Below are 23333 nucleotides of genomic sequence, written 5' to 3' on the forward strand. Positions count from 1 at the left end.
CCTGCAGAAATAGAAAGGATCATGAGAGATTACTACAAGCAACTATGTGACAATAAAATGGACAACCTGGAAGAAATGGGCAAATTCTTAGAAAAGCACAACTTTCCGAGACTGAACCAGGGAGAAATAGAAAATATAAACAGACCAATCACAAGCACTGAAATTGAAGCTGTGATTAAAAATCTTCCAACAAACAAAAGCCCAGGACCAGATGGCTTCACAGGCGAATTCTATCAAACATTTAGAGAAGAGCTAACACCTATCCTTCTCAAACTCTTCCAAAATATAGCAGAGGGAGGACCACTCCCAAACTCATTCTACGAGGCCACCATCACCCTGATACCAAAACCAGACAAAGATGTCACAAAGAAAGAAAACTACAGACCAATATCACTGATGAACATAGATGCAAAAATCCTGAACAAAATACTAGCGAACAGGATCCAACAGCACATTAAATGGATCATACACCATGATCAAGTGGGGTTTATCCCAGGAATACAAGGTTTCTTCAATATATGCAAATCAATCAATGTGATACACCATATTAACAAATTGAAGGAGAAAAACCATATGATCATCTCAATAGATGCAGAAAAAGCTTTTGACAAAATTCAACACCCATTTGTCAAAAAAACCCTCCAGAAAGTAGGCATAGAGGGAACTTACCTCAACATAATAAAGGCCATATATGACAAACCTGCAGCCCACATTATTCTCAATGGTGAAAAACTGAAACCATTTCCACTAAGATCAGGAACAAGGCAAGGTTGCCGACTCTCACTGCTATTATTCAACATAGTTTTGGAAGTTTTAACCACAGCAATCAGGGAAGAAAAAGAAATAAAAGGAATCCAAATCAGAAAAGAAGAAGTAAAACTGTCACTGTTTGAAGATGACACGATACTATACATAGAGAATCCTAAAGATGCTACCAAAAAACTTCTAGAGCTAATCACTGAATTTGGTAAAGTAGCAGGATACAAAGTTAATGGACAGAAATCTCTTGCATTCCTATACACTAATGATGAAAAATCTGAAAGAGAAATTAAGGAAACACTCTCATTTACCATTGCGAAAAAAACAGTAAAATACCTAGGAATAAAGCTACCTAAGGAGACAAAAGACCTGTATGCAGAAAACTATAAGACACTGATGAAAGAAATTAAAGATGATACCAACAGATGGAGAGATACACCATGTTCTTGGATTGGAAGAATCGACATTGTGAAAATGACTCTACTACCCAAAGCAATCTACAGATTCAGTGCAAGTCCTATCAAACTACCAATGGCATTTTTCACAGAACTAGAACAAAAAATTTCGCTATCTGTATGGTAACACAAAAGACCCCGAATAGCCAAAGCAATCTTGAGAAATTAAAATGGAGCTGGAGGAATCAGGTTCCCTAACCTCAGACTATACTACAAAATGACAGTAATCAAGACAGTATGGTACTGGCACAAAAACAGAAATATAGATCAATGGAACAGGATAGAAAGCCCAGAGATAAACCACACACATATGGTCACCTTATCTTTGATAAAGGAGGCAGGAATGTACAGTGGAGAAAGGACAGCCTCTTCAATAAGTGGTTCAGGGAAAACTGGACAGCTACATGTAAAAGAATGAAATTAGAACACTCCCTAACACCATACACAAAAATAAACTCAAAATGGATTAACGGCCTAAATGTAAGGCCAGGCACTATAAAACCCTTAGAGGAAAACATAGGAAGAACACTCTATGACATAAATCACAGCAAGATCCTTTTTGACCCACCTCCTATAGAAATGGAAATAAAAAAAAACATAAACAAATGGGACCTAATGAAACTTCAAAGCTTTTGCACAGCAAAGGAAACCATAAACAAGACGAATAGAAAACTCTGAGAATGGGGGGAAATATTTGCAAACGAAGCAACTGACGAAGGATTAATCTCCAAAATTTACAAGCAGCTCATGCAGTTCAATATCAAGAAAACAAACAACGGAATCCAAAAATGGGCTGAAAACCTATATAGACATTTCTCCAAAGAAGATATACAGATGGCCAAGAAGCACATGAAGAGCTGCTCAACATCACTAATCATTAGAGAAATGCTAATCAAAACTAAAATGAGGTATCACCTCACACCCATCAGAATGGCCATCACCAAAAAATCTACAAACAATAAATGCTGGAGAGGGTGTGGAGAAAAGGGAACACTCTTGCACTGCTGGTGGGAATGTGAATTGGTTCAGCCACTATGGAGAACAGTATGGAGGTTCCTTAATAAACTACAAATAGAACTACCATATGACCCAGCAATCCCACTCCTGGGCATATACCCTGAGAAAACCATAATTCAAAAAGAGTCAGGTACCAAAATGTTCATTGCAGCTCTATTTACAATAGCCAGGACATGGAAGCCACCTAAGTGTCCATCGACAGACGAATGGTTAAAGAAGATGTGGCACATATATACAATGGAATATTACTCAGCCATAAAAAGAAACTAAATTGAGTTCTTTGTAGTGAGGCAGATGGACCTAGAGACTGTCATACAGAGTGAAGTAAGTCAGAAAGAGAAAAACAAATACCGTATGCTAACACATATATGTGGAACCCCAAAAAAAAAAAAAAAGAAAACTGGTTTTGAAGAACCTAGGGGCAGGACAGGAATAAAGACGCAGACATAGAGAATGATCTTGAGGACACAGGGAGGGGGAAGGGTAAGCTGGGATGAAGTGAGAGAGTGGCATGGACATATATACACTACCAAATGTAAAATAGGTAGCTAGGGGCAAGCAGCTGCATAGCACAGGGAGATCAGCTTGGTGCTTTGTGACCCCCGAGAGTGGTGGGATAGTGAGCGCGGGAGGGAGACACAATGAGGAGGAAATATGGGGATATATGTATATGTATAGCTGATTCACTTTGTTATACAGCAGAAACTAACACACCATTGTAAAGCAATTATACTCCAATAAAGATGTTAAAAGGAAAAAAAGATCTCTGTTGACATAGCAGTGTGTGATGTCCAAATTTCATGGAATCTTGTATGCTCCAGAGAATTTGGGAAATCTAGAGGTGATCAATACATTCTGGGATTTTTTTCCCTATCCTCAGAAAACTCCTAGACCATGTAGACTTTGATGCTAAGCCCTTTTTTGTTGATTATTTTTATAAATATGATAAGAAAGCTTTGGATTTCTCATATCCCCACATCCTCAATATTGAAGCATCATTATAAAGATATGTTTTTAAAGGCACAAAATATTGTAAGAGTTTTAGGAAGCCTCAATAATTTTTTATTTATAATTTTTACCTATCATGTATTATAATAAATTTTTAAGTTCCTTAGCTGTTTCTAAATAGTTACTTGAAACTATGAATTTTGGAAGACATTATTGAGTATAGAACTTCCCATGCTAAAAGGTGACTAATTCTCCAAATGGTAACAGAGTTTACATTTAATTACTTTGGTTTCTTCTGTCAGAATGATAGAATTGCTTCTCTATTTCAACAGCTCACATGTTATCAATTGAGAAACTAAGGTCAGCTCTGCCATTTGCCTCTGGGAGAGATGTTGCTCAGGTTGCTAATGGTGAACCTTACAGTGAGTTATTGCTCACGAACATGATACCAAAGCAGAGTTCAAAGACACAGAATCCACACAGCTCCAGGACATTTAGAGATAGCTAAGTTCTATAACGCAACATATAGAAATGGAGAGAAACATAGTAAGTGATTGTTTAATGATACCTAATGATTGTTTAATGATAACTTTGCTTCTCTCTATATATATATACTTATAAGTATAAGGAAGGTACTTGGTAAGTTATTACATTATATACAGAAGACCACCTGAAATTCACGCAATGCCTTTTTAAGCCATCACTTTTCATTTATAGAATTGGAAAGCTTCATGGACTCTCACTAGGAATGGTCTCCTTCTGTTTATATAGAAATAAATGCAAAGAATAGACTACGATGGGGTGCGCTAGAAAATGTGATTCTGTAAGTTACTGAAAATCGTTACAGTCCTTCAGGGAAAAATATAATTTTTCCTGTTTTGTGATATAGCTTGTAAACTTATTATTTCCTCCCCCCCCTTTTTGACCAAGACTACAATAAGTATATAGTTCTTTATACTGTCCAATTATTTAGTGATTTGTAGATTATTTCATGTTTCCTCATCAGTAACTGCAAAATAGAGGGTTTATTGGCAAAAATCAATCAATCTGGTACTTCTGGTCTTGGTTACATGGCTCATATTCTTCCATAAATTCCTGGTTTTTAGCGTTAGAAAATTGAAGTAAGAAGCATAAGAAAAGTGAAGTGATTTGAGCACTATGTTTAATAGTTAGGCCACGAGATTTTAAACCGTTGGCAAAGGTGACAATCTCCTAATGTTTTCCCACAACATTGCTGTCTGTATGCAAAAGACTCTATATCTTAACCATTTAAGAATCATTTTTTGAGACGCCTCACCTCCCCCCCCCCCAGTGATGTAAAAGAAATGTTAGACGTGGTCTCTTGCCTCCAAGAACTTATATTCAGTGAAGAAGTTAAGTCATTCGTATGTATATAGTTATCCACACAAAGCAGAATGTAGTCAACGCCAGGTTGAAGGCGGAGAAAGAAAAGTGCAATTTTTTGAGAGCCCGCTCTGTGCAAAAACGTTATGTACGTTATCTCACCTGATCCCAGCACCTCCTGAAGTTGCCTCATTTTATACGTGTGAGATGACCAAGTTTGGAAGGTCAAGGAGCCCGTGTATGGTTTGTAAGTGAAGCTGAGAGTTGAAAACAGATCTCTTTGGACTCTAAGCCTCTCTTCTTTTTTAATGTAGCACTCTGCTCTCCTCACAGGAAAGGAGTGTGTAAGAATTCTGAGGGAAGATATATAGTGGGCCTGTGTGCTTTTGAGAGGGCCTCAGAGACAAGATACAAATTGAGCTGAGTCTTGAGAGACTTCAATGTGTGGGAAGAGGGAGGAATCAACTTTGAGGAAACAGCAGGCACACTCATGCCTCAGTGTTTTTGCTCAGGCCGATCCCTCTGCATGGAATGCTTTTCCCTTTTCCTTAGATGCTTTTATAGCCCATCCCCTGGAGGAGGTCTTCTCTAACCACACTTTCCTCTGCAACCTGCCCCCAGCCACTCCCCCCTTGCTTTCTGATCCTTCTTAACCTGGTCTATTTTGTTACCACTTCCAGCTTGCTGTATAATTTAGTTATTTATCATGTTCATGGACCATCTCCTGCCTTTAGAATAAAGCTTCAGGAGGACAGGGCTTACTGTCTTTTTTTGTTCTCAGATATATTGTAGGCACCGAGGGTAGTGCCAGGAACTTAGTTATTGAGTAGGTGCTCAAAAAATACTTCTTGTTGGAAGGTATGAAGATTTTGAGTTAAGAGTGAGCAAAGCATATTTGGGGCTCTAGTAAGACCAGTTGAGTCCTGTCGTTACAGATTCCAGTTGGAAAAATAGAACCAAATTGTGAGGACTTGAATCCTAAGCAAAGGGATTAGTTTATTTTTGGTAAGAATCGGAGAGCTTTCTGAAGATTTTAATTTAAATAATGATGTATTGATTTAATGATATGAAAGTAATATCCTATTAACATTTTATTACATTTCCTTCGTTTCCTTTCCTCATTTCCTTTTGAGGGCTTTCTGTTTCACCTGGTAAAATTGGCTTAATCAATAGGGAAATAAACTGTCTCACATATGAAGAAGCCTTTAGGTAAGGCAGTCTTCAAGGTTGGCTGATTAAATGGGTTAGAAATGTCTCCAGAAATCCAGCTTTTCTCTCTTTCCTCTCCCCCAGCTGCCCTCTCCTTCTGCCCAATGCTCTGTGCCCGCCTCCCCTTCTCCTCTGTTGCCCTTGCTGGGTTATTGTTTGGGGTTGACTCCTCTCATGACTGCAAGGTGGCTCCTGCCACCAACTAGGGTCAAAGGCTGCCTTTTTGTTTGCTCTCAAAGCCATGGAATTTAAGTCCTCCCTTTTGGTATGATTGAGCCAACTGAGACATTTATTCAGTATCTGGCACGTATTAGACATCTGATAGATATTTGTGGATTGAGTCGTTAAGATTGCATTGTTAGAAGACACATAGCTGTCTTTAGACAAGCTCCGTAGCTGTGCCAGAAATGGCTGGAGGAGGCTGAATGGAGCCACACCAGCTCCTAAGAGACGAAAGTTTGTATAAAAGATGGCTGGTTTATTGATTTTCATGGGAAATATGCATTTCCCACAAGGAGAAGACAAGTATGCTCCATTTACATTGTCTGCAGAGACTGCAAGGCAAAGTGAGATGGATAATCTTGAAGGACTGAGGTGCAGTGACATCTCTGCAATGATCCCCAAGTTCTCTATCTTGTGGTCACTGTTTCTCCTCTCTGGATACATAGTATCAATGGGTGACTTCTTAGACTTCTTTTCTTATGCTACAGGGTGAGCACTGAAAGCCGAGAACTTAACTGTGGAAGATTTAGTCCAAATAACTGTATATTGTAGTTCAAGGAAATGATAATCGATCTAAAAAGTTTTCTTTTTAACAATATTAAAACACATTTATACATGTATAAATTATACACGACCATAATTGTTTTCATTTCAGACTTGTAACATGATATACTGAAGAAAAAATAATTTGTAATTGAAACCAATTTGTGTGTCTATGTATATAATTTATAAAATGTGTATGTGTTTACATACACTTATAGATTAAATACATATACCTATATTTTAACTTAACCAAATCATGGACAATTTTTCATGTCAATAAATAAACATAAACATTCATCAACATTTTTAGCAGCTGCAGTCTTGGATTATGTTGAATCTGTTTTCTTTATTGTAAAAAAAATGTATTCTTTTTCAGTAGGAAGATTTTAAAAGATCAACAAAGAATAAAAATACTTAAGGATCATAAGAGTCAATCAAAACTCTTTAATGCTTGGTTTTAAATGGATCTTTTTTAGATCTGTAATAATTTATTAAACTTATTTTGTTATTCTATTTGTTATTTTTCTTTATCACATTTTGTTTTTCTTTAATGGTATTCACTTTTGTCTATAGTTTTCATGGCTCAAATAGTAAGAAAATTTAATAATTTCTTATTGATTCTAAAGAATATGAGTTTTAGTGGAATTTTTGTCTACTCTGTATTTCTGGAGCTCTTACTTCAAAGCTAAACACCAGAGTAAAGACGAATATTAGAAGCAGACACAGACCTTTAAATCAGTCATCATAATGTAAATTCCTTTAAGTTCCACTTATAAATTTGGATTCATTCCTGAAATCCCATTTCATATAAGAAATATCAAAATTGATCACAAAAAACAACGTACAAATATGTGCACAGTTATAAGGATTTATAAAATATTCCAAATTAAGTACTTGCTGAAAGATGTACTTACTAAGAAATCCTCCAGGGGATTTTTTGTTGCATGAGCTATTCTTCCTAAGGCTTTAAAAAATTATTAAAACGATGCTTACATTGAAGACGGTTTCTTTTTTTAAAAAAAAAATAAATTTCTCTTTAACAAGCATCAGTATTCCCTTTCTGAAATTATTTAAAATTTTTTCTTGTTTATTCTTCCCACTAGAATTTAAGCTTCTTGAGAACAGGGATAAATGCCTGGCACATAATGGATCCATAGTACACATTTCTTGAATAAACAAATGTTTACAGAACCCTAATGCCACATAAAAATTAGCGTCTGCTGTTGCTAACATTTTTGTTGCTAATCTGATGCTCATGAAGGACTCAAAATCTCCCATCCGTGGCAGTTTCCTTCTTTTCCATGATTGCCTGTCCCTTCACTTTTAAGTGAGCTTCATTCCTGAACCATGTGAAATGCCACTCAGACAGTTTAGCTGGGAGTACGTGTTGGAGGTGTACAGAGACGTTCCAGAGTTGTGGGTTCTTAGGAATCATTCTAAGTTGTGGTCTCTTAACCTTACATTGAAAATGTTTTTGTGGAAAAAATTATTTTTCAGTATCAAATTATATTGATAAGATGTTGTCTCACTTCAGGCTTATAAGGTGGCAAAAGAAGCCAGACACCTTGCCAAAAAGTAAGACAGCAAGTGACTGGCCATGTGGGCTTCTGACCGCAGTGCACGCTCTGAGCCACTAGCTGTGCCACCTCTGCTATTCGGTCATCCTGTCCTCTCCATTGTGGACGGGAAAGTGAATGGATTGTCTGCAACATGCTGAAACTTGCCTTGGGCAAGAGAGTTCAACAAAATGAGAATTCCAAGCATAGGAAATAGGAAGGAAGCTTCCCTTATCCTAACAAATTCACTGGACCCATTAATTTCCTCAGCTAAAAGACCATGTTCCCTAAACGTAATGGACTTGACATTCATTTAACAAAAATTGTTTGGCTTCTAAGTTAGAGGAAGAGATAGATGATTTATTTCTAAATCTGTACATAAGGTGAAAAATCCAGAAATAAGTTATAGGTAGCATTTTTCTTTCAAATACTCTGTCCATAAAGCAAGAAAAAAATTGGTTTTTACAAATACTTATCAGTAGAGTTTCTTATGCACACTCAAGTTTGAGAAGCACTAAGCAAAACTAAAGGAAAAAACAAAGGGGACATTTATGTACAGATGTCTGGACACTCGAGCTCTTCTTCCTTTGAACTAACTTTCAGATCGTACCGATGACTGGAGAGTGGAAGGTGCCAAAGGGTCACAGCTTGAAAACTCCATTCAGTCCCACAGTAAACTTGTTCACACAGCTGCTGCTTTCCTTTGCATGTTTTAATCAACCTTGACTTTTCAACCCTGTTCATTGAATTTCTTAGATAAAAATAAAAAAATTTAAAACATATATGCCTCTACAACTTTATAATCTGTTAATAAATTTGTTGTGATGATTAAATCGAAGAGTCCCATCTTCAGAGAGGTTTAGAAAAGAATAAGAGGTTAGGAGTTAAAGAATAAATGAAAATGTTTCTATGATGTGACTTCAGTGTATAAGGTAAAATAAATGTTTTTCCTATAACATGGTTACATTCTTAGGGAAATCAGATGCAAGGCTCAAACCGTTATGGAACAATTATAAGAAAAATATATAAGCAAGTATGTATTAATACAGTAATACAAAAAAATAGGAACTGCTTATTGAGCGCTTACTATCTGTTAGTCCCAAGCTTGCTAATTTTGAAAAGGTTCCCAGGTAAAGGCAACATGCAGCAAGTTTTGAAGTCTAATTTACTTTAAATTATGAAGCATCCAAGGGGCATGATAGATGGGATATTTTTGAAAGATAAACTGGGTGGGTGAGTGTGTGTGTGTGTGTGTGTAGGCATGATTGCCAGGGCAGATATTGGATTCAGGGATCAGCTTAAAGGTTACTGGTTGATAGGTGATTTGGAACTAGACTTAATGTTATTTGTGGAAATGGATGGTAAGCAGTAAATCTGAGAAAGATAAGAAAAAAGAGGAAACAAAAGGACTCAGTGGTTTAGTTAATAAGAATATTGAAGGAGAAAGAAGAATCACAGCCCTGTCTGGGCTTGTGAACTTTGTCAGTGTTGAGATAGGTTAGGCTGTGCTTTTTGGTGATGTAGAATACATTAGAAATCTGCTGTGTTAAGTGTGTGCTGGTGGTGGTAGTTAGAGAGGGTTTGGTTGCTAAACAAGACACAAGATAGCAACAGCATGAAATTAAAGGCTGCCTCCATGTGAGCGGTCTGGAGAGGCCCAGCTCCGGTCACCCTTCCTCTGGAAGGGCCATATCAACACCTTTTCTCTGGGTCAGAGCCAGTTTCTGGGCATGGGATACTCTTAACCAGTGGACCTAAAGTGGAGTCTTGGACAGTTTGTTTCTTGTACCCTGCTGGTGGACACAGGCATATTCTTGCCCTGTAGCCAGATTCGTGGGGAGAGCCCTTCAGAGGGCCTCAACTAGACCAGGTCAGTCCATGAGTCTGATTTTACTAGTAAAGAATGCTGACATGCTGGTACAACCCCCCCCCCCCCCCCCCCGCCAACTCCTGGGATCCATGGTACAAAGCAGCACCATTAATAGGTGTGTTTCATGCCTTAACCAGGGTGCCATGCAGGCACATGTCTTATTTCAGCAAATTAGAAATGCTGCAAATAACCCTCACAGCACAAGTGTCAGTGACCATTTGAGATATTCATGTGGGTTGTGTCATTTAGAATATTGCAAATATTACAAACCCTTTCTAGGTACGTGTATTTGACAAACCACAGGGTAGCCATATTTGCAGGTACTACCATTTTAGAATCTCTAAAAAGGTAATCTTGAAAACGACTGGCAAACTGTTGTGTGATTTCATTTCCCTCCAAAATTAATACATACATCTAGCTCTAAACTTACTGTTTAACTTTTATAGAGTTTTAAAACCAAATTCCTAGATTTCACAAGCGGAGGCATTGCAAATAGCCTTCTAGTTTATTGAGCGTGAATGACATGTTCTGTATTTCAGAAACTACTCAGACTTTCTAACTGTATTTTTTCTCCCTTCCTTCTCCATCCCCCAGATGAATCATCCCCTAAGGAAGTCAGCAGGGTAAGTAACGTGAATGTCATTTTTGGTACCACAATATAGGAAACAAATCCTTTTGTATATTTTCAGTGCTCTAACGTGTTTTAAGTGTTAGAAGAATAATTACAAAAAGTGAGTGCCCTCTCCAACGTATCACTCATCAGCATGGAGTAAATCCAGTGAGGAGAGAGGTGTGAAATTGGAGGCCTCAAACTGAATACAGCTAACAGATGCGTTCCATTTGGCCTGCACAGGCTTATGGAGTTTTCTGAATTTTTGGCCAACATTTAGATATTGAGAGAGTGCATATTAAGATTGGATTTCTGGCTTCTCTTGAAAAACCATAAGATAAGGCAGCACTGACACCGAGTTCCCATGTGGCGACGGAATGCTCAGGCCGCTTCCTCACCGTCCCCTGCTCAGTGGCTTTGCACGTGTGCTACCGGGCTGACCCTGTCTTTAAGTTCATGTACCTTCTTTCTGGGAGAACAAAAGGTGACTACTCGTGAGTTGAAGATGTGATATTCTTCAGTACTTTTAGAAATACTAAATGCACCGTTCTCACGTTCAGGAGAAATACTTAGTGTTAAAGTTATGAGACTTAAATTTAAAAGCTTATGGGAAATGAGTATTGAGAGCATTTTAGCATGCCATGTTTAATGCTACAAAATTATAATTCTGTAATTACAAATGAAAAAGAATCTTAACTATATATCCTGTTTACAGATAAAGATCTTAAAATGTGGATTCAATGTTGAAAATAATCAGAATTGTATCTGATGCAACCTTATGTAAGAGATCACTCTTTATCATAAGATATAAACTGAAGTACTGCTGTTAGGATCACATATATAGATCTATTCCTTTATTTTTGATTATCTGTAGAAAGGAATCTTTAAAATGACCAGGACCATCGTTGGAGACTGGGCAGAATTCCTTCTGTCCCTAGCAACCTAACAGACTCTTAAGGCTTCTGTAAGTCTCAGGGTTTTCCTGGGTACATGCACTATTAACTTCACATTTACAGGGTTCACACCTGGAAAGTTCCCAAGACTGAGTGCTTCGAGGTATATCAGGGGGCAGAGGGATCAGCCTGGAATTTTTACAGCTACTGAGAGCAGCAGAAATGGCTGAAAAGGCATGTTTGAGGATAAAAGAAGATTCTCACAAGTGGACCTGGGCAGTCAGAAGATACTGGGGTGTCGATATTGGCAAAGCTACTATCTCAGATCTCTGAGATAGTACCAGGTGTCTGTAAAACCAGGACAGTAGGAAAAAAAACTACAACTTACTCATCAATATTCTCGTTTTAGAATAACTTTAGTTTATAGGGAACCCCTGACCGCAATTTAACATTTATAGCCTTCAGAAGATTTTAGACATTGTTGTTGTTTTTGAGAGAAGTGGGAAAAGAGATGCCCAAAAAGGTGGTTTCAACCCACCCCGGGTTTTCCTTACACCCTGTTCTGCTGCCCTTCTGATACCTTGCTTATTTCAATATATTAACTCTATCCACCTGTTTGGTGGAACTCGCCCTTCGCCTCCAGGGAGGGTCCCCCAGTTTAAAGATTTTGTGCCATACTGTCTGTCATAACTGATTTTGTTACTGCAGCTCACTCTTTCAATTATAAGCCAGGTTCTCTTTGGGGAGAACAGCTATATAGACAAGGAGTAGACTTTTTAATTGAATGCATTTCTATATATTATAGTTATGCAAAATATCGCCACAAGACATCTTGGATTCAGATTGCCACCTACTTCTTACTATGCCAGTGCCTTCTTCCGGGTGAAGAGAGAAGAGATGCAGGCAATACCACACACTATCTTTAAGCCCATTAGAAATGATGATAAACTATACATAGTCATTTTTTCTTTGCTATTATTTTATAAAATTCTTTTACTTTATACCGAATTTGGAGAAAATGCAATTCCCGGTGAGAAATGATAATTATATGAACTGATAACCTAGAATAGTATCAGTTGCTAGGATCTTTAAAAGTTGTTTTTTTTTTTTTTTTTTTTTCTGAATATACCCCAGATCTTGGTCAGTTCTGATACATAGAATTTGCATTATAAAATAGTATACCAATGTTTTAAGTTAAAATTAAGCTTTAGAAATCCTAGTGCAAACTTTTGGTAAATGGTGACTGGCCACAGGGCACATCCATTGTCAAAAGCACGCTCTTGAGTGACGCAGGTTCTTACCCCTCCGGGCAGTTCCGGTTATTGTGACATACTTTCTCACTCAGCGCCAAACAATCTCTCTTTAATTGCCATCTACTAGTATTGTTTTGACTTCTGTAGCAGCTCAAAAAAGGCTATACCCCCTACTCCATACGAGAGCTCTTTAATTAGAGGGACTGTGTTCTGTCTTTCCCGGTGAGACACACTCACTTAAAATAATTTTTTTTCCCCGTTGGCCTCCTTAGGGTCTGGGTTGACATTCTCTGGACAAAGTATGCATTATTAACACATTTTTTAGAAGGTGGAGGCAGTGCCATGACATTATAGACCAACTGTGGCTTGACCCTGATAAGACGAGGTGGGCCAGGTAGCCCTCAGACACTATGTATCTGTAATAGGGTTTAGGGAGAATTAGCTTTTCCAAGAAACTATAGGACATTTCTGGTTATTGATCCAGAAATGGAAGATGTTTTTTCCATGAAGTCAAGTCAGATCTATAAGTCTGAAGCCCTTTCTCCGTCCCCTCTTTCTTCCTCTCTTTCTCCTTCCATCCCTCCCTCTCTCCGTGTCTTCCTCCTTACCTGCCATTCCATAGACAAGTATTTCTTGGGCATTTATATGCCAGGCACTGTTCTAGGTTTTAGGGACACAGTGCAAAACAGTATTCCAGTTATCATAGTGTGGAAGGTGGTGGTGGAGACAGTTGCAAGTTTTTTTTTTTTAATTTTTATATATCAGGCAGTGATAAATATTATGATAAGTACCTAGAAGAATAAGGCAGAATGAGCTGATAGAGAGTGGTGGTGGATTAGGAGCGGTCTTAACTGTAGAGACAAAGCCAGGACAGAGGATGTGGTGCTAGGGGTGTGAGTGAGGATAATTGAGGAAATATTATGGGAGAGGAAGGAGGGAACCATGCTGAGAACTGCGGGAAGAGCACTCCAGGCAGACGGCACAGCAAGTGCAAGGGCCCAGAGGCAGGAAGGTTCGCGTCACAGAAGGAGGTCATCTGGGCCAGAACTGAATGAGTGCAGGAAAGAGCCCTGGTCAGAGAGGTTGAGGCAGGAGGGGATCTAGAGGGATGTGGTAGCTGTCATATCTGTGTCATCTGTTTTCATCTAGTCAGCAAAGTTAATCTTTTATTTCACTATTATTGTTGCTGTTGTTGTTAAGTGGTTCCAGCTTCTGACAGGAAGAGAGAGAGAAAACAAGATAAGAAGAGTATTTGGGTCCTGAGTGCTAGAATATGACAAATTTAGCCAGGTCTAGAACTCGTGGGTACTTTGTCGCTCAAAATGCTATAGACGTGTTTCATTATATTCTAATTTTTATATAGCAGTTTTAGTCTTATGAAATATGTCCTGAGGAAAAACACTGATTCGAGGCTACTTGGTCAAAGGACACAAATATTTTATGACAATTAATATACATTGTTAAGTTTTTTTATCAAATTATTGTTTCATTTTAACCCAGTTTGATTAGCAATTATATCTCTTCTTGTGTAAATGACATGCCACTATTTTAATATATTTTTTAAAGCAAATAAACATATTGCCATATGTTAACTATGTTTCTTTTTGTGTGAATTGCATCTCTATGTCTTTTGCGTGTGATACATTCAAAAGAACTTCTCTGGTATAGTGTAAATCACACTTAGATTTGAATTTCTACTTTGCCACTCTTCATCTGGGTGACCTTTTAAAAAAATAACTTTTAAAAGGCTCAAATGTAAAATGCGGACAAAATCTACCAAACCTAAGGTATGCAATAGGATGAAAATTTATATTCTTATATTCATTTCTAGAACACCAAAAATAAACTTTTTAAAAGCAGAGGGAATTAATGAAAAGAAATTAATGGCCCACAATTTAAAATACAGGCTTGATTAATAATGAAAAATATATTTTCTTAAATAGATCAATAAAATAGGCTGTGTTTGGCAATCTATTCAAGAAATAAGAAAATAACAAATATTAAGGAATTCGAAAGGAAAGGTAACTATAGTATAGGCAACAGGGCGATTATTACTAATTTAATAAGGAATAGTAGATACTAATGCATTTGAAAAATTAGATGTAATGGGAAATTTTAAGGAAATTATAAATTATTAAAATTGATTGAAAAAGAGTTAAGAAACCTAAATATGTTGTTAACCAACGAAAAAAAACTGAAAAGTTATTAAAAGACCCCCTAAAATGGCATGATGCCCAAAAGCGTTTACTGGATAATTCCACCAAACATACAAAAGGAGAAAATTCCTACATAATATAAAGTATGTATTTCCAAAGCTAAGAAAATAACTTATCTCATTCAAGACAGAATTTTATTCCTAAAACAAAAATTAGAGCATTATACAAAATAGAAAAAGTATTGACCAGTTTTACTAGTGCAAACGTAAGTGCAGAAATCTTAATAAATTCGGCAGCATTTTCGTTGCCGAGGGCGGTGGCAGGTAGAAGGCTAGTGCAGTAATCCTGGTGAGAGATGAAGATGGCTAGACCCGACTGATGATGGAGGTGGGGAGAAGTGTTTGGATTCGGTAGACTGAATTCTACGTATATTTGGAAAGTAGAGTGAACAAGAACTGCCGATTAATCAGACGTCTGGTATAAAAAAAGACAAAAAAGAGCAATGATCGCATCGAGGTTTTGCCTGAGCAGATGGAAGGGTGAGTTGCTATTACTTAGATGGGAGTGTTTGCCAGAGGGGCAGGTCAAGGTGTGTGTGGAGGAGGGGTAAACAGAGGTCACTACTGGGTGCTTAGTCTTAGATGTGCTAAGTCTGAGATACCTAGTAGATTTCTAAATAGAGATGTTAAGTAGTTGGCTGGATATATTTAAGTCTGGAGTATAGGGAAATGATCTGGATTAGCGATATAACTCTGAGAAGTCTTAATAATATGGACGAGTTAAGAATCATCAGCGTGTAGGATGGTGTGTAGAGTGGTGAGGCTGCATGAGGTCACCTAGGAAGTGCGCGTGGTTTGAGAAGAGAGGATAAAAGCCAAAGGCCAGCCCTGGCACAGAACATTTAGAAGTCTGAGATGGGAGGAGGACCTACGGAGACTGAAAAGAGGTGTCCAAGGGGCAAGAGGAGGACCAGGGGTGTGTGCATCCTGGCAAGGAGGAGAAATTATGTCAAGACAGAGAGAATGATCACCGGTGTGTTAAATGCTGCCTGTATTTCAAGGGTAATGGAGCCTGAGAGTTGACAACTGGATTTGGCAATGTGGAGTCATTGGTGACTTAAGTAAGAGCTGTTTTACTGGAGATATTAGGTTGAGTTTGAGAGAGAGAGAGAGAGAAGGAGAGGGAGGGAAAGGGAGAGGAAGAAGAGAAATTGTAGGCAGCAAATATAGACAATTGTTTTACGGAGTCTTGCCTTAAAAGAGAGAAGAGAAATAGGGTGGTAGCTAAATAGGGAGTTGAGATATTTTTCTTGAGATATAATTGACACATAATCTTTCGTTAGTTTCAGGTATACAACATAATGATTCAATATATGTGCATAGTGTGAAATTATCCTCACAATAGGTCTAGTTAACATCCACCACCACACATAGTTATAAAGGTCTTTTTCCTGTGGTGAGAACTGTAAGATTTACTCCCTTCAGCAAGTTTCAAATATCCAATACAGTCTTATTAATTATAGTCACGATGCTGTGCGTTGTATCCCCAGAACTTACTTATTTTATAACTGAATGTTTTTATCTTTTACCACTTTCCACTCTCCACCCCTGAGATATTTTCTTTTTAAAATGTTTGGTTTGTCTTTTTAAAAATGGGATAAATGACAACAGAAATACACTAATGGAAATAATACAGTAGAGAAGAGAAAACGTGATGATTTGGGACAGGGGGCAAGTTGGTTGCTGCACAGCCCTTGAGTGCCCAAGGGGCCTCACCCACCTTCGGCAGCCTCCCCAGGACACATCAAGTCTTTTCCTTGGCAACTAATTCCCATTTACTCACTTTCAATTTCTTTTTATACCATATCAGTCTTAAAAAGAATTGTTAATTGGTTATCAGAAAACAAATATAACCAAAGAAACAAAATAGGGGAAGAAACAGAAGAGGAGAAATAAAAATTGGAATAGTCAGCACTTTTCTATGAATAAGCAGGCAGTTAACTTCCAGTTATGTGAAACTGAACCAAAGTAGGTTGCTTCACTTGTGTAAAGTTGACCTTAAAAATAAAAGACAGTTATTTTACCAGCAAGGTATGTTTTTTTCAGGAGTAGCAGAGAATTGCAATTTGGGATAAGAATGTTATAGCAAAGACTATAAGCAAGTCCAGACAAAGGATAGGAATGGTCTTTTACAGAGGAAAAGGGGAAGTTTGGAGGGGCTCTTAATAAGCAAGGAGTCCACTGGAGGAAACTGGGAGTTCAGAGTGTAGTGTCTTTTCATTGGCTGAGTTGTGACAGTCTCTTGTTGGCTGGGCTGTGCCTGGGCGGGGTGAAGATTTTCTTTTCTTCTACTGGGTAGTTAAGGTAGTAAGCAGCCTTCTCCCAGTTGGAGATGCAAGATAGTCTCTTCCTGTTTGGGGTCTGCATGAGAGTTCCCCCTTCTGCCCTTAACTGATTCCAATTTAAATAAGGTTTCCTTTATTTATTTTTACATGTCTTAGGGAAGGATACCAGTCAATTATTCTTAAGGACAAAGTTTTTATTATCATTACTAAATTTCATGAAAGTACAAATCTGTTTATATAATCTTACATCCATCTTTAGTAAATTTCAAAGACATACTATTAAAATGTGGTTCGCTGTTCAGTAAGTGAAGGTGATATACAAACAGCAAGAGTAGGTAGACACATGGCAGAATTATCTGGAGTAATGTTTCATGTTACCTATACCCCGCCTCCAGTTGATAATCACAGGGCTCGTGTGCTGTGGCCCAAGGACAGAATTTAGAATGTGTGGAGAAGCAGAGAGAAAGCATGTCTTCTAAAATCTCCCTATATATAATTTACTTTAATCAGGATTTGGCTAAGAGGTGGGGTTTGGACAGTTGAATATGATACTTAGAAACAAGGCCCTAGAGGACAGGCAGGTCACCATCCCATTGATTATCAGCATATCTGTAGGACAGAGAAGCCAGAGCGGGCAGAAATGTAGCATTCCTATCAGGTAAAGTGAAATTCTGGCATTTTGAATTTTAAATATCAAAGAGCGCAACAAGTATTTCTCACCCTGATGGAAAATCACCCACTTTCCCGAAGAATACTGGCTGGAAGCCTGCAAGCAGAGTCTGTGTTTTCCAGATCACACAGGTCAAAATAGCTTCAGGCACTCCAGCTTGAGTTTTGTGGAAACCCAAAAGAAAATGTCTCATAAAGCATGGCATTGTTTGTTTTAGCTAAATTTCATTTCACAGGCTTTGCCACTAGTTATTAACTATAGCCATAGAAACCCATGTGGAGTATCAATTCTAAGCACCTCGGTTTCCTGAGAGAACTAGTTGCAAAATATTTCCCTATGTAACTGAATGCATCCATCTGCTATACGAAAATATTTCATTCTATTTACATACTGGAAAACGGTGGTCAAAGATAGTGATTTTTGTTTTCTTGTACTAAGGATGAAACCCATAATCTTAACAATAAATTAAACATACCAATCATCTGTCTATTAAAGTTTGTTCCTGATCAATGATAATAAAATGATATATGAGTGATGTATAGAAGAATACAGATCCTATTAATCATGACGGTGGTGATTAAAAACAATATCAAACCATTATGATAATTCTTTTAAAAAATGGGAACTGAACACATTCTTCTTTCACAAGATTTTAAATTATTACCTGTTTTTTAAGACCATTCTTGGCAACCACAACTCAATTTTAGAATATAGATGTTGAGAAGTATTAACAATGGAGAAACAGTATTAAGCTCTTCGGTCTTAGTAGAGTTTGGTCTTGGCCACAGAACCAAAGGCTAGTTAAAGGCCATTATTTTGTGCACATTTCCTTATTGAATGAAAAACGAAAATAGTAATGATCCAGCCAAAGAGTAGTGCATAAAATCCAGTTTCTCCTAGATCACAGTTTATTACATTAAAGGTGGCAACAAAGTCATAAATATGTTTCATTTTTGCCATAGATGTTATCACAAGCTGATATTTTCTTGGTTATCACTTTCTCCTCACTGGGATTTAAATTCCGTGAGCCTTAGAGCCTTATCTGATACTTACAATAGTGCTTGACACGTTGGTGAATAAATATTTGTTTAAAAAGACTTATTTACTTACTGACATTCAGAAGTATACCTACTAGGTAAAGCCCTTAGATACATCTTTTGTTTCTCTAACCTTCTCTTTATTCATCTTCTCCTGATAACTTAATTTGTTTTCTATTAGCAGTCTTAAGTGATTTGAATCTATTTTACTTGAGTGATTTGAAACTATTTTATCTTGAGTGATTTGAAACTATTTTATCTCCTGGAGTCATTCTTCCTAAATTAAATTTTTATTATGAAAAGCCCTTTCATCTCATGGACCTTTTTGCCCTAAATTAAATTAGTTAATAATAGTCCTTTGAAAACTTAAGTGTTCTCTAGGAATATTAGTTTTTATTATTTCTGTCCTTGTGTTGAGCTGATGATGTGTTTTCAAAAGAATGCCTCACTCATTTCTAGACTCTCAGCCTGCTTGCTTTCGCCGCTTTTAACGTGAATTTACTGTCTTTCGTGAGTGTAAGCTGTGATCATTCTGTCCTCATGTCCTGCTCGTTGGTCTCCTGCCTTCCTCCTGTTTTCTCCATCCTTTGCAGCTTTTCGTAAGACGCTTCCTCTGAACTAGCGCCACGTGTAGCCTTCCCTCTGCACTCAGTTATGTGGCAGGACAAGCGAGGCAGCTTCCTCTTAGTGTTAGGATAGGCTCAGGATGAATATCTACTAATCCCTTGCTTGCTGTTGAGGACTTCTAAACTTTTAAAATAAGCATTTGCAAAAGGGTCAGTAGCACCCTCTTTCCTAGCCCTGTTCTCTTTTTCTCCCACGATGCCTTTGAGGCCACAGGTTTTCTTAACTGTTCATTGCAATTGCTCATCCTTAGTTAGAATTCTTCTGCCTGTGGTGTTTGTGTGAAGTAAATGACCTATATTTATACTTTACTTTCCTCTAAAATACTCAAATCATTTTGATAACTTGATCTTTAATATATAACATTGAAAAATGTTTGCCACTTTCTTGTCAAGTTGAACATGCATTTACTTTTTGACCCAGGAATATCCCTGTCATGTATTTGCCTAGTATAATTTTGTTTCTATTTTTTTCTGAGAATTAAGTATTACTTTTTAAAAAATTTATTTTTTATTGAAGTATAGTTGCTGTGCAATATTATATAAGTTACAGGTATACAGTTTAGTGATTAACAATTTTTAAAGGTGATACTTCATTTATAGTTATTATAAAATATTGGCTATATTCTCCATGTTGTACAACATATTCTTGTAGCTTATTTTATATGTAATATAATAGCTTGTACCTCTTAATCCTCTAGCCCTGTATTGCCCTTCCCCGCTTCCCTCTCCCCACTGGTGACCGTTAATTTGGACTCTATATCTGTGAGTCTGCTTCTTTTTCATTTTATTCACTAGTTGTATCTTTTATATTCCACATATGATATCATACAGTATTTGTCTTTCTATTTCTCATTTCACTTAACATAATGCTCTCCAAGTCCATCCATGTTGCTGCAAATGGGAAAATTTACTTCTTTTTTATGGCTGAGTAGTACTCCATTGTATATATATAACACATCTTCTTTATCCATTCATCTGTTGATGGACACTTAGGTTGCTTCGATATCTTGGCAATTGTAAATAATGCTGCTATGAACATTGGGGTACATGTATCTTTTTGAATTAGTGTTCTTGAGTTTTTTTGGATATATACCCAGGAAAGGAATTGCTGGGTCATAAGGTAGTTTTATTTTTAGCTTTTTGAGAAACCTCCATACTGTTTTCCGCAGTGGCTGCACCAATTTCCATTCCCACCAGCAGTGCACAAGTGTTTGCTTTTCAACAACATTTGTTATTTGTGATTTTTGATGATAGCCATTCTGATAAGTGTGAGGTAATACCTCACTGTGGTTTTGATTTGCATTTTCCTGATGATTAGTGATGTTGAGCATCTTTTCATGTGCCTCTTGGCCATCTGCATTTCCTCTTTAGAAAAGTGTCTATTCACTTCTTCTGCCCAATTTTTAATCAGTTGTTTTTTTTCATGTTGAGTTGTATGAGCTGTTTTTTTCATGTTGAGTTGTATGAGCTGTTTATGTATGTTGGATGTTAACCCCTTATCAGTCATATCATATCATATCATATCTTCTCCCATTCAGTAAGTTGTCTTTTTGTTTTGTCAGTGATATCCTTTGCTGTGCAAAGGCTTTTAAGTTTAATTAGGTCCCATTTATTTATTTTTGCCTTTGTTTCCTTTGCTCTAAGAGATCCAAAAAATATTGCTGTGATTTATGTCAGAGTGTTCTGCCTATGTTTTCCTCTAGGCGTTTTCTGGTATCTGGTCTTATATTTAGGTCTTTAATCCATTTTGAGTTTATTTTTGTGTATAGTGTTAGAGAATGTTCTGATTTCATCCTTTTACATGTAGCTGTCCAGTTTTCCCGACACCACTTACTGAAGAGACTGTCTTTGCTCCATTGTATATTCTTGCCTCCTTTGTCATAGATTAATTACCCATATAAGTGTGGGTTCATTTCTGGGCTCTCTATTCTGTTTCATTGATCTTTGTGTCTGTTTTTGTGCCAGTATCATACTGTTTTGATTACTGTGGCTTTGTAGTGTAGTCTGAAGTGGGGAAGCATTACTCCTCCAGCCCTGTTCTTTTTCTCAAGATTGTTTTGTCTATTCGAGGTCTTTTGTGTTTCCATACAAATTTTTAAACTATTTGTTCTAGTTCTGTGAAAAATGCCATTGGTATTTTGATAGGGATTGCACTGTATCTGTCGATTGCCTTGGGACGTATGTCATTTTAACATTATTGATTCTTCCAATCCAAGAACACTGTTTATCTTTCCAAATGTCTGTGTCTTCTTAAATTTCTTTCATCAGTGTCTTATAGTTTTCCAAGTACAGGTCTTTTGCCTTCTTAGATAGGTTTATTCCTAGGTATTTTATTCTTTTTGATGTGGTGGTAAATGAGATTTTTTCCTTAATTTCTCTTTCTGATAGTTCACTGTTAGTGTATAGAAATGCAACAGACTTCTGTATGTTAATTTTGTATCCTGCAACTTTACCAAATTCATCGATGAGCTCTAGTACTTTTCTGATGGTGTCTTTAGGGTTTTCTATGTATAGTATCATGTCATCTGCAAACAGTGACAGTTTTCCTTTTTCCTTTTCAATTTGTAGTCCTTTTATTTCTTTTTCTTCTCTGACTGCTGTGGTTAGGACTTCCAAAAGCATGTTGAATAAAAGTGGCGAGAGTGGACATCCTTGTCTTGTTCCTGATCTTAGAGGAAATGCTTTCAGCTTTTCATCATTGAGTATGATGTTAGCTGTTGGTTTGTTACATGTGGCCTTTATTCTAATATAATTGAAAAACTGTGTTCACAAAATGACTTCTGCAAGAATGTTCATAACAGCTTTATTCCCAATATTCCAAAGCTGGAAAAAAAACATCCCAGATATCCAACAATAGTAGAACAGATAAACAATTTGTGGTATATTTATACCACAGATGATACCAGAAATAGAAAGGAACAAGCTACCGGAACACACACCAACATGAATGAATATCAATAATACTATGTTGAACAAATAAAGCAAGGTTCAAAATAGTTCATGTTGTGTGATTCCATTTCCATAAAATTCTTAAAACAGGCACCACTCTAGTGGGAAAATGGTTAATTAAGAAGGACCATGGGAGGGACTTTATAGAAAGATGAAATGTTCTATACCTTTATTATTATTGCTGAGATGTTTATTATTTATTTTAAAAATTACATTTACTTTAAAAATTATTTTCCTTTTCTTTTTTTGACAAATAATAATTGTATATGTCTAAAGTATACAGGGTGATGATTTGATATATGTTGTAACATGATTACCACAATAAAGTTAATTAATACAGTCATCACTCACATAGTTACCTTTTTCTTTTTTTGTGTGGGGTGAGAATGCTGAAGATCTACTCTTAGCATATTTCAGATATGCAATACAGTATTCAGGTCTTACATTTAAGTCTTTATTTCTAGTTGATTTTTGTGTATGGCATATGATAAGGGTCCAATTTCATTCTCTTGTATGTGAATATCCAGTTTTCCCATCAACATTTACTGAAGTGACTATCCTTTCAATGCCGTGTATTCTTGTTGCCCTTGTTAAAGAGTAGTTGACCTCATATGCATGGGTTTATTTCTGGGCTGTCTATTCTGTTCCATTTGGTAAGTGTCTGTTTTTATGACAGTACCATACTGTTTTGATTACTATAGCTTTATAATATAGTTTGAAGCCAGGACGTGTGATGCTTCCACCTTTTCTCTTCTTTCTCAAGATTGCTTTTGCTATTCAGGGCCTCTTATGGTTCCATACAATCTTAGGATTTTTTATTCTATTTCTAGGAAAAATGCCACTGGAATTTTGATAAGGATTGCATTGAATCT

General features: G+C 37.0%; 1 protein-coding gene across 1 annotated transcript in view; it reads left to right on the plus strand.

The window, feature by feature from the left end:
- PDE10A (phosphodiesterase 10A) overlaps window positions 1-23333 on the plus strand; it is a 303551-nt gene that overhangs the window by 183854 nt on the left and 96364 nt on the right. The window contains 1 exon segment of the mRNA XM_065889206.1: window positions 10518-10546. Within this exon segment, the coding sequence (XP_065745278.1) occupies window positions 10518-10546 (29 nt within the window).

This window comes from Phocoena phocoena, chromosome 12, assembly GCF_963924675.1.
Source record: "Phocoena phocoena chromosome 12, mPhoPho1.1, whole genome shotgun sequence".
In the NCBI taxonomy this organism is placed as follows: Eukaryota; Metazoa; Chordata; class Mammalia; order Artiodactyla; family Phocoenidae; genus Phocoena; species Phocoena phocoena.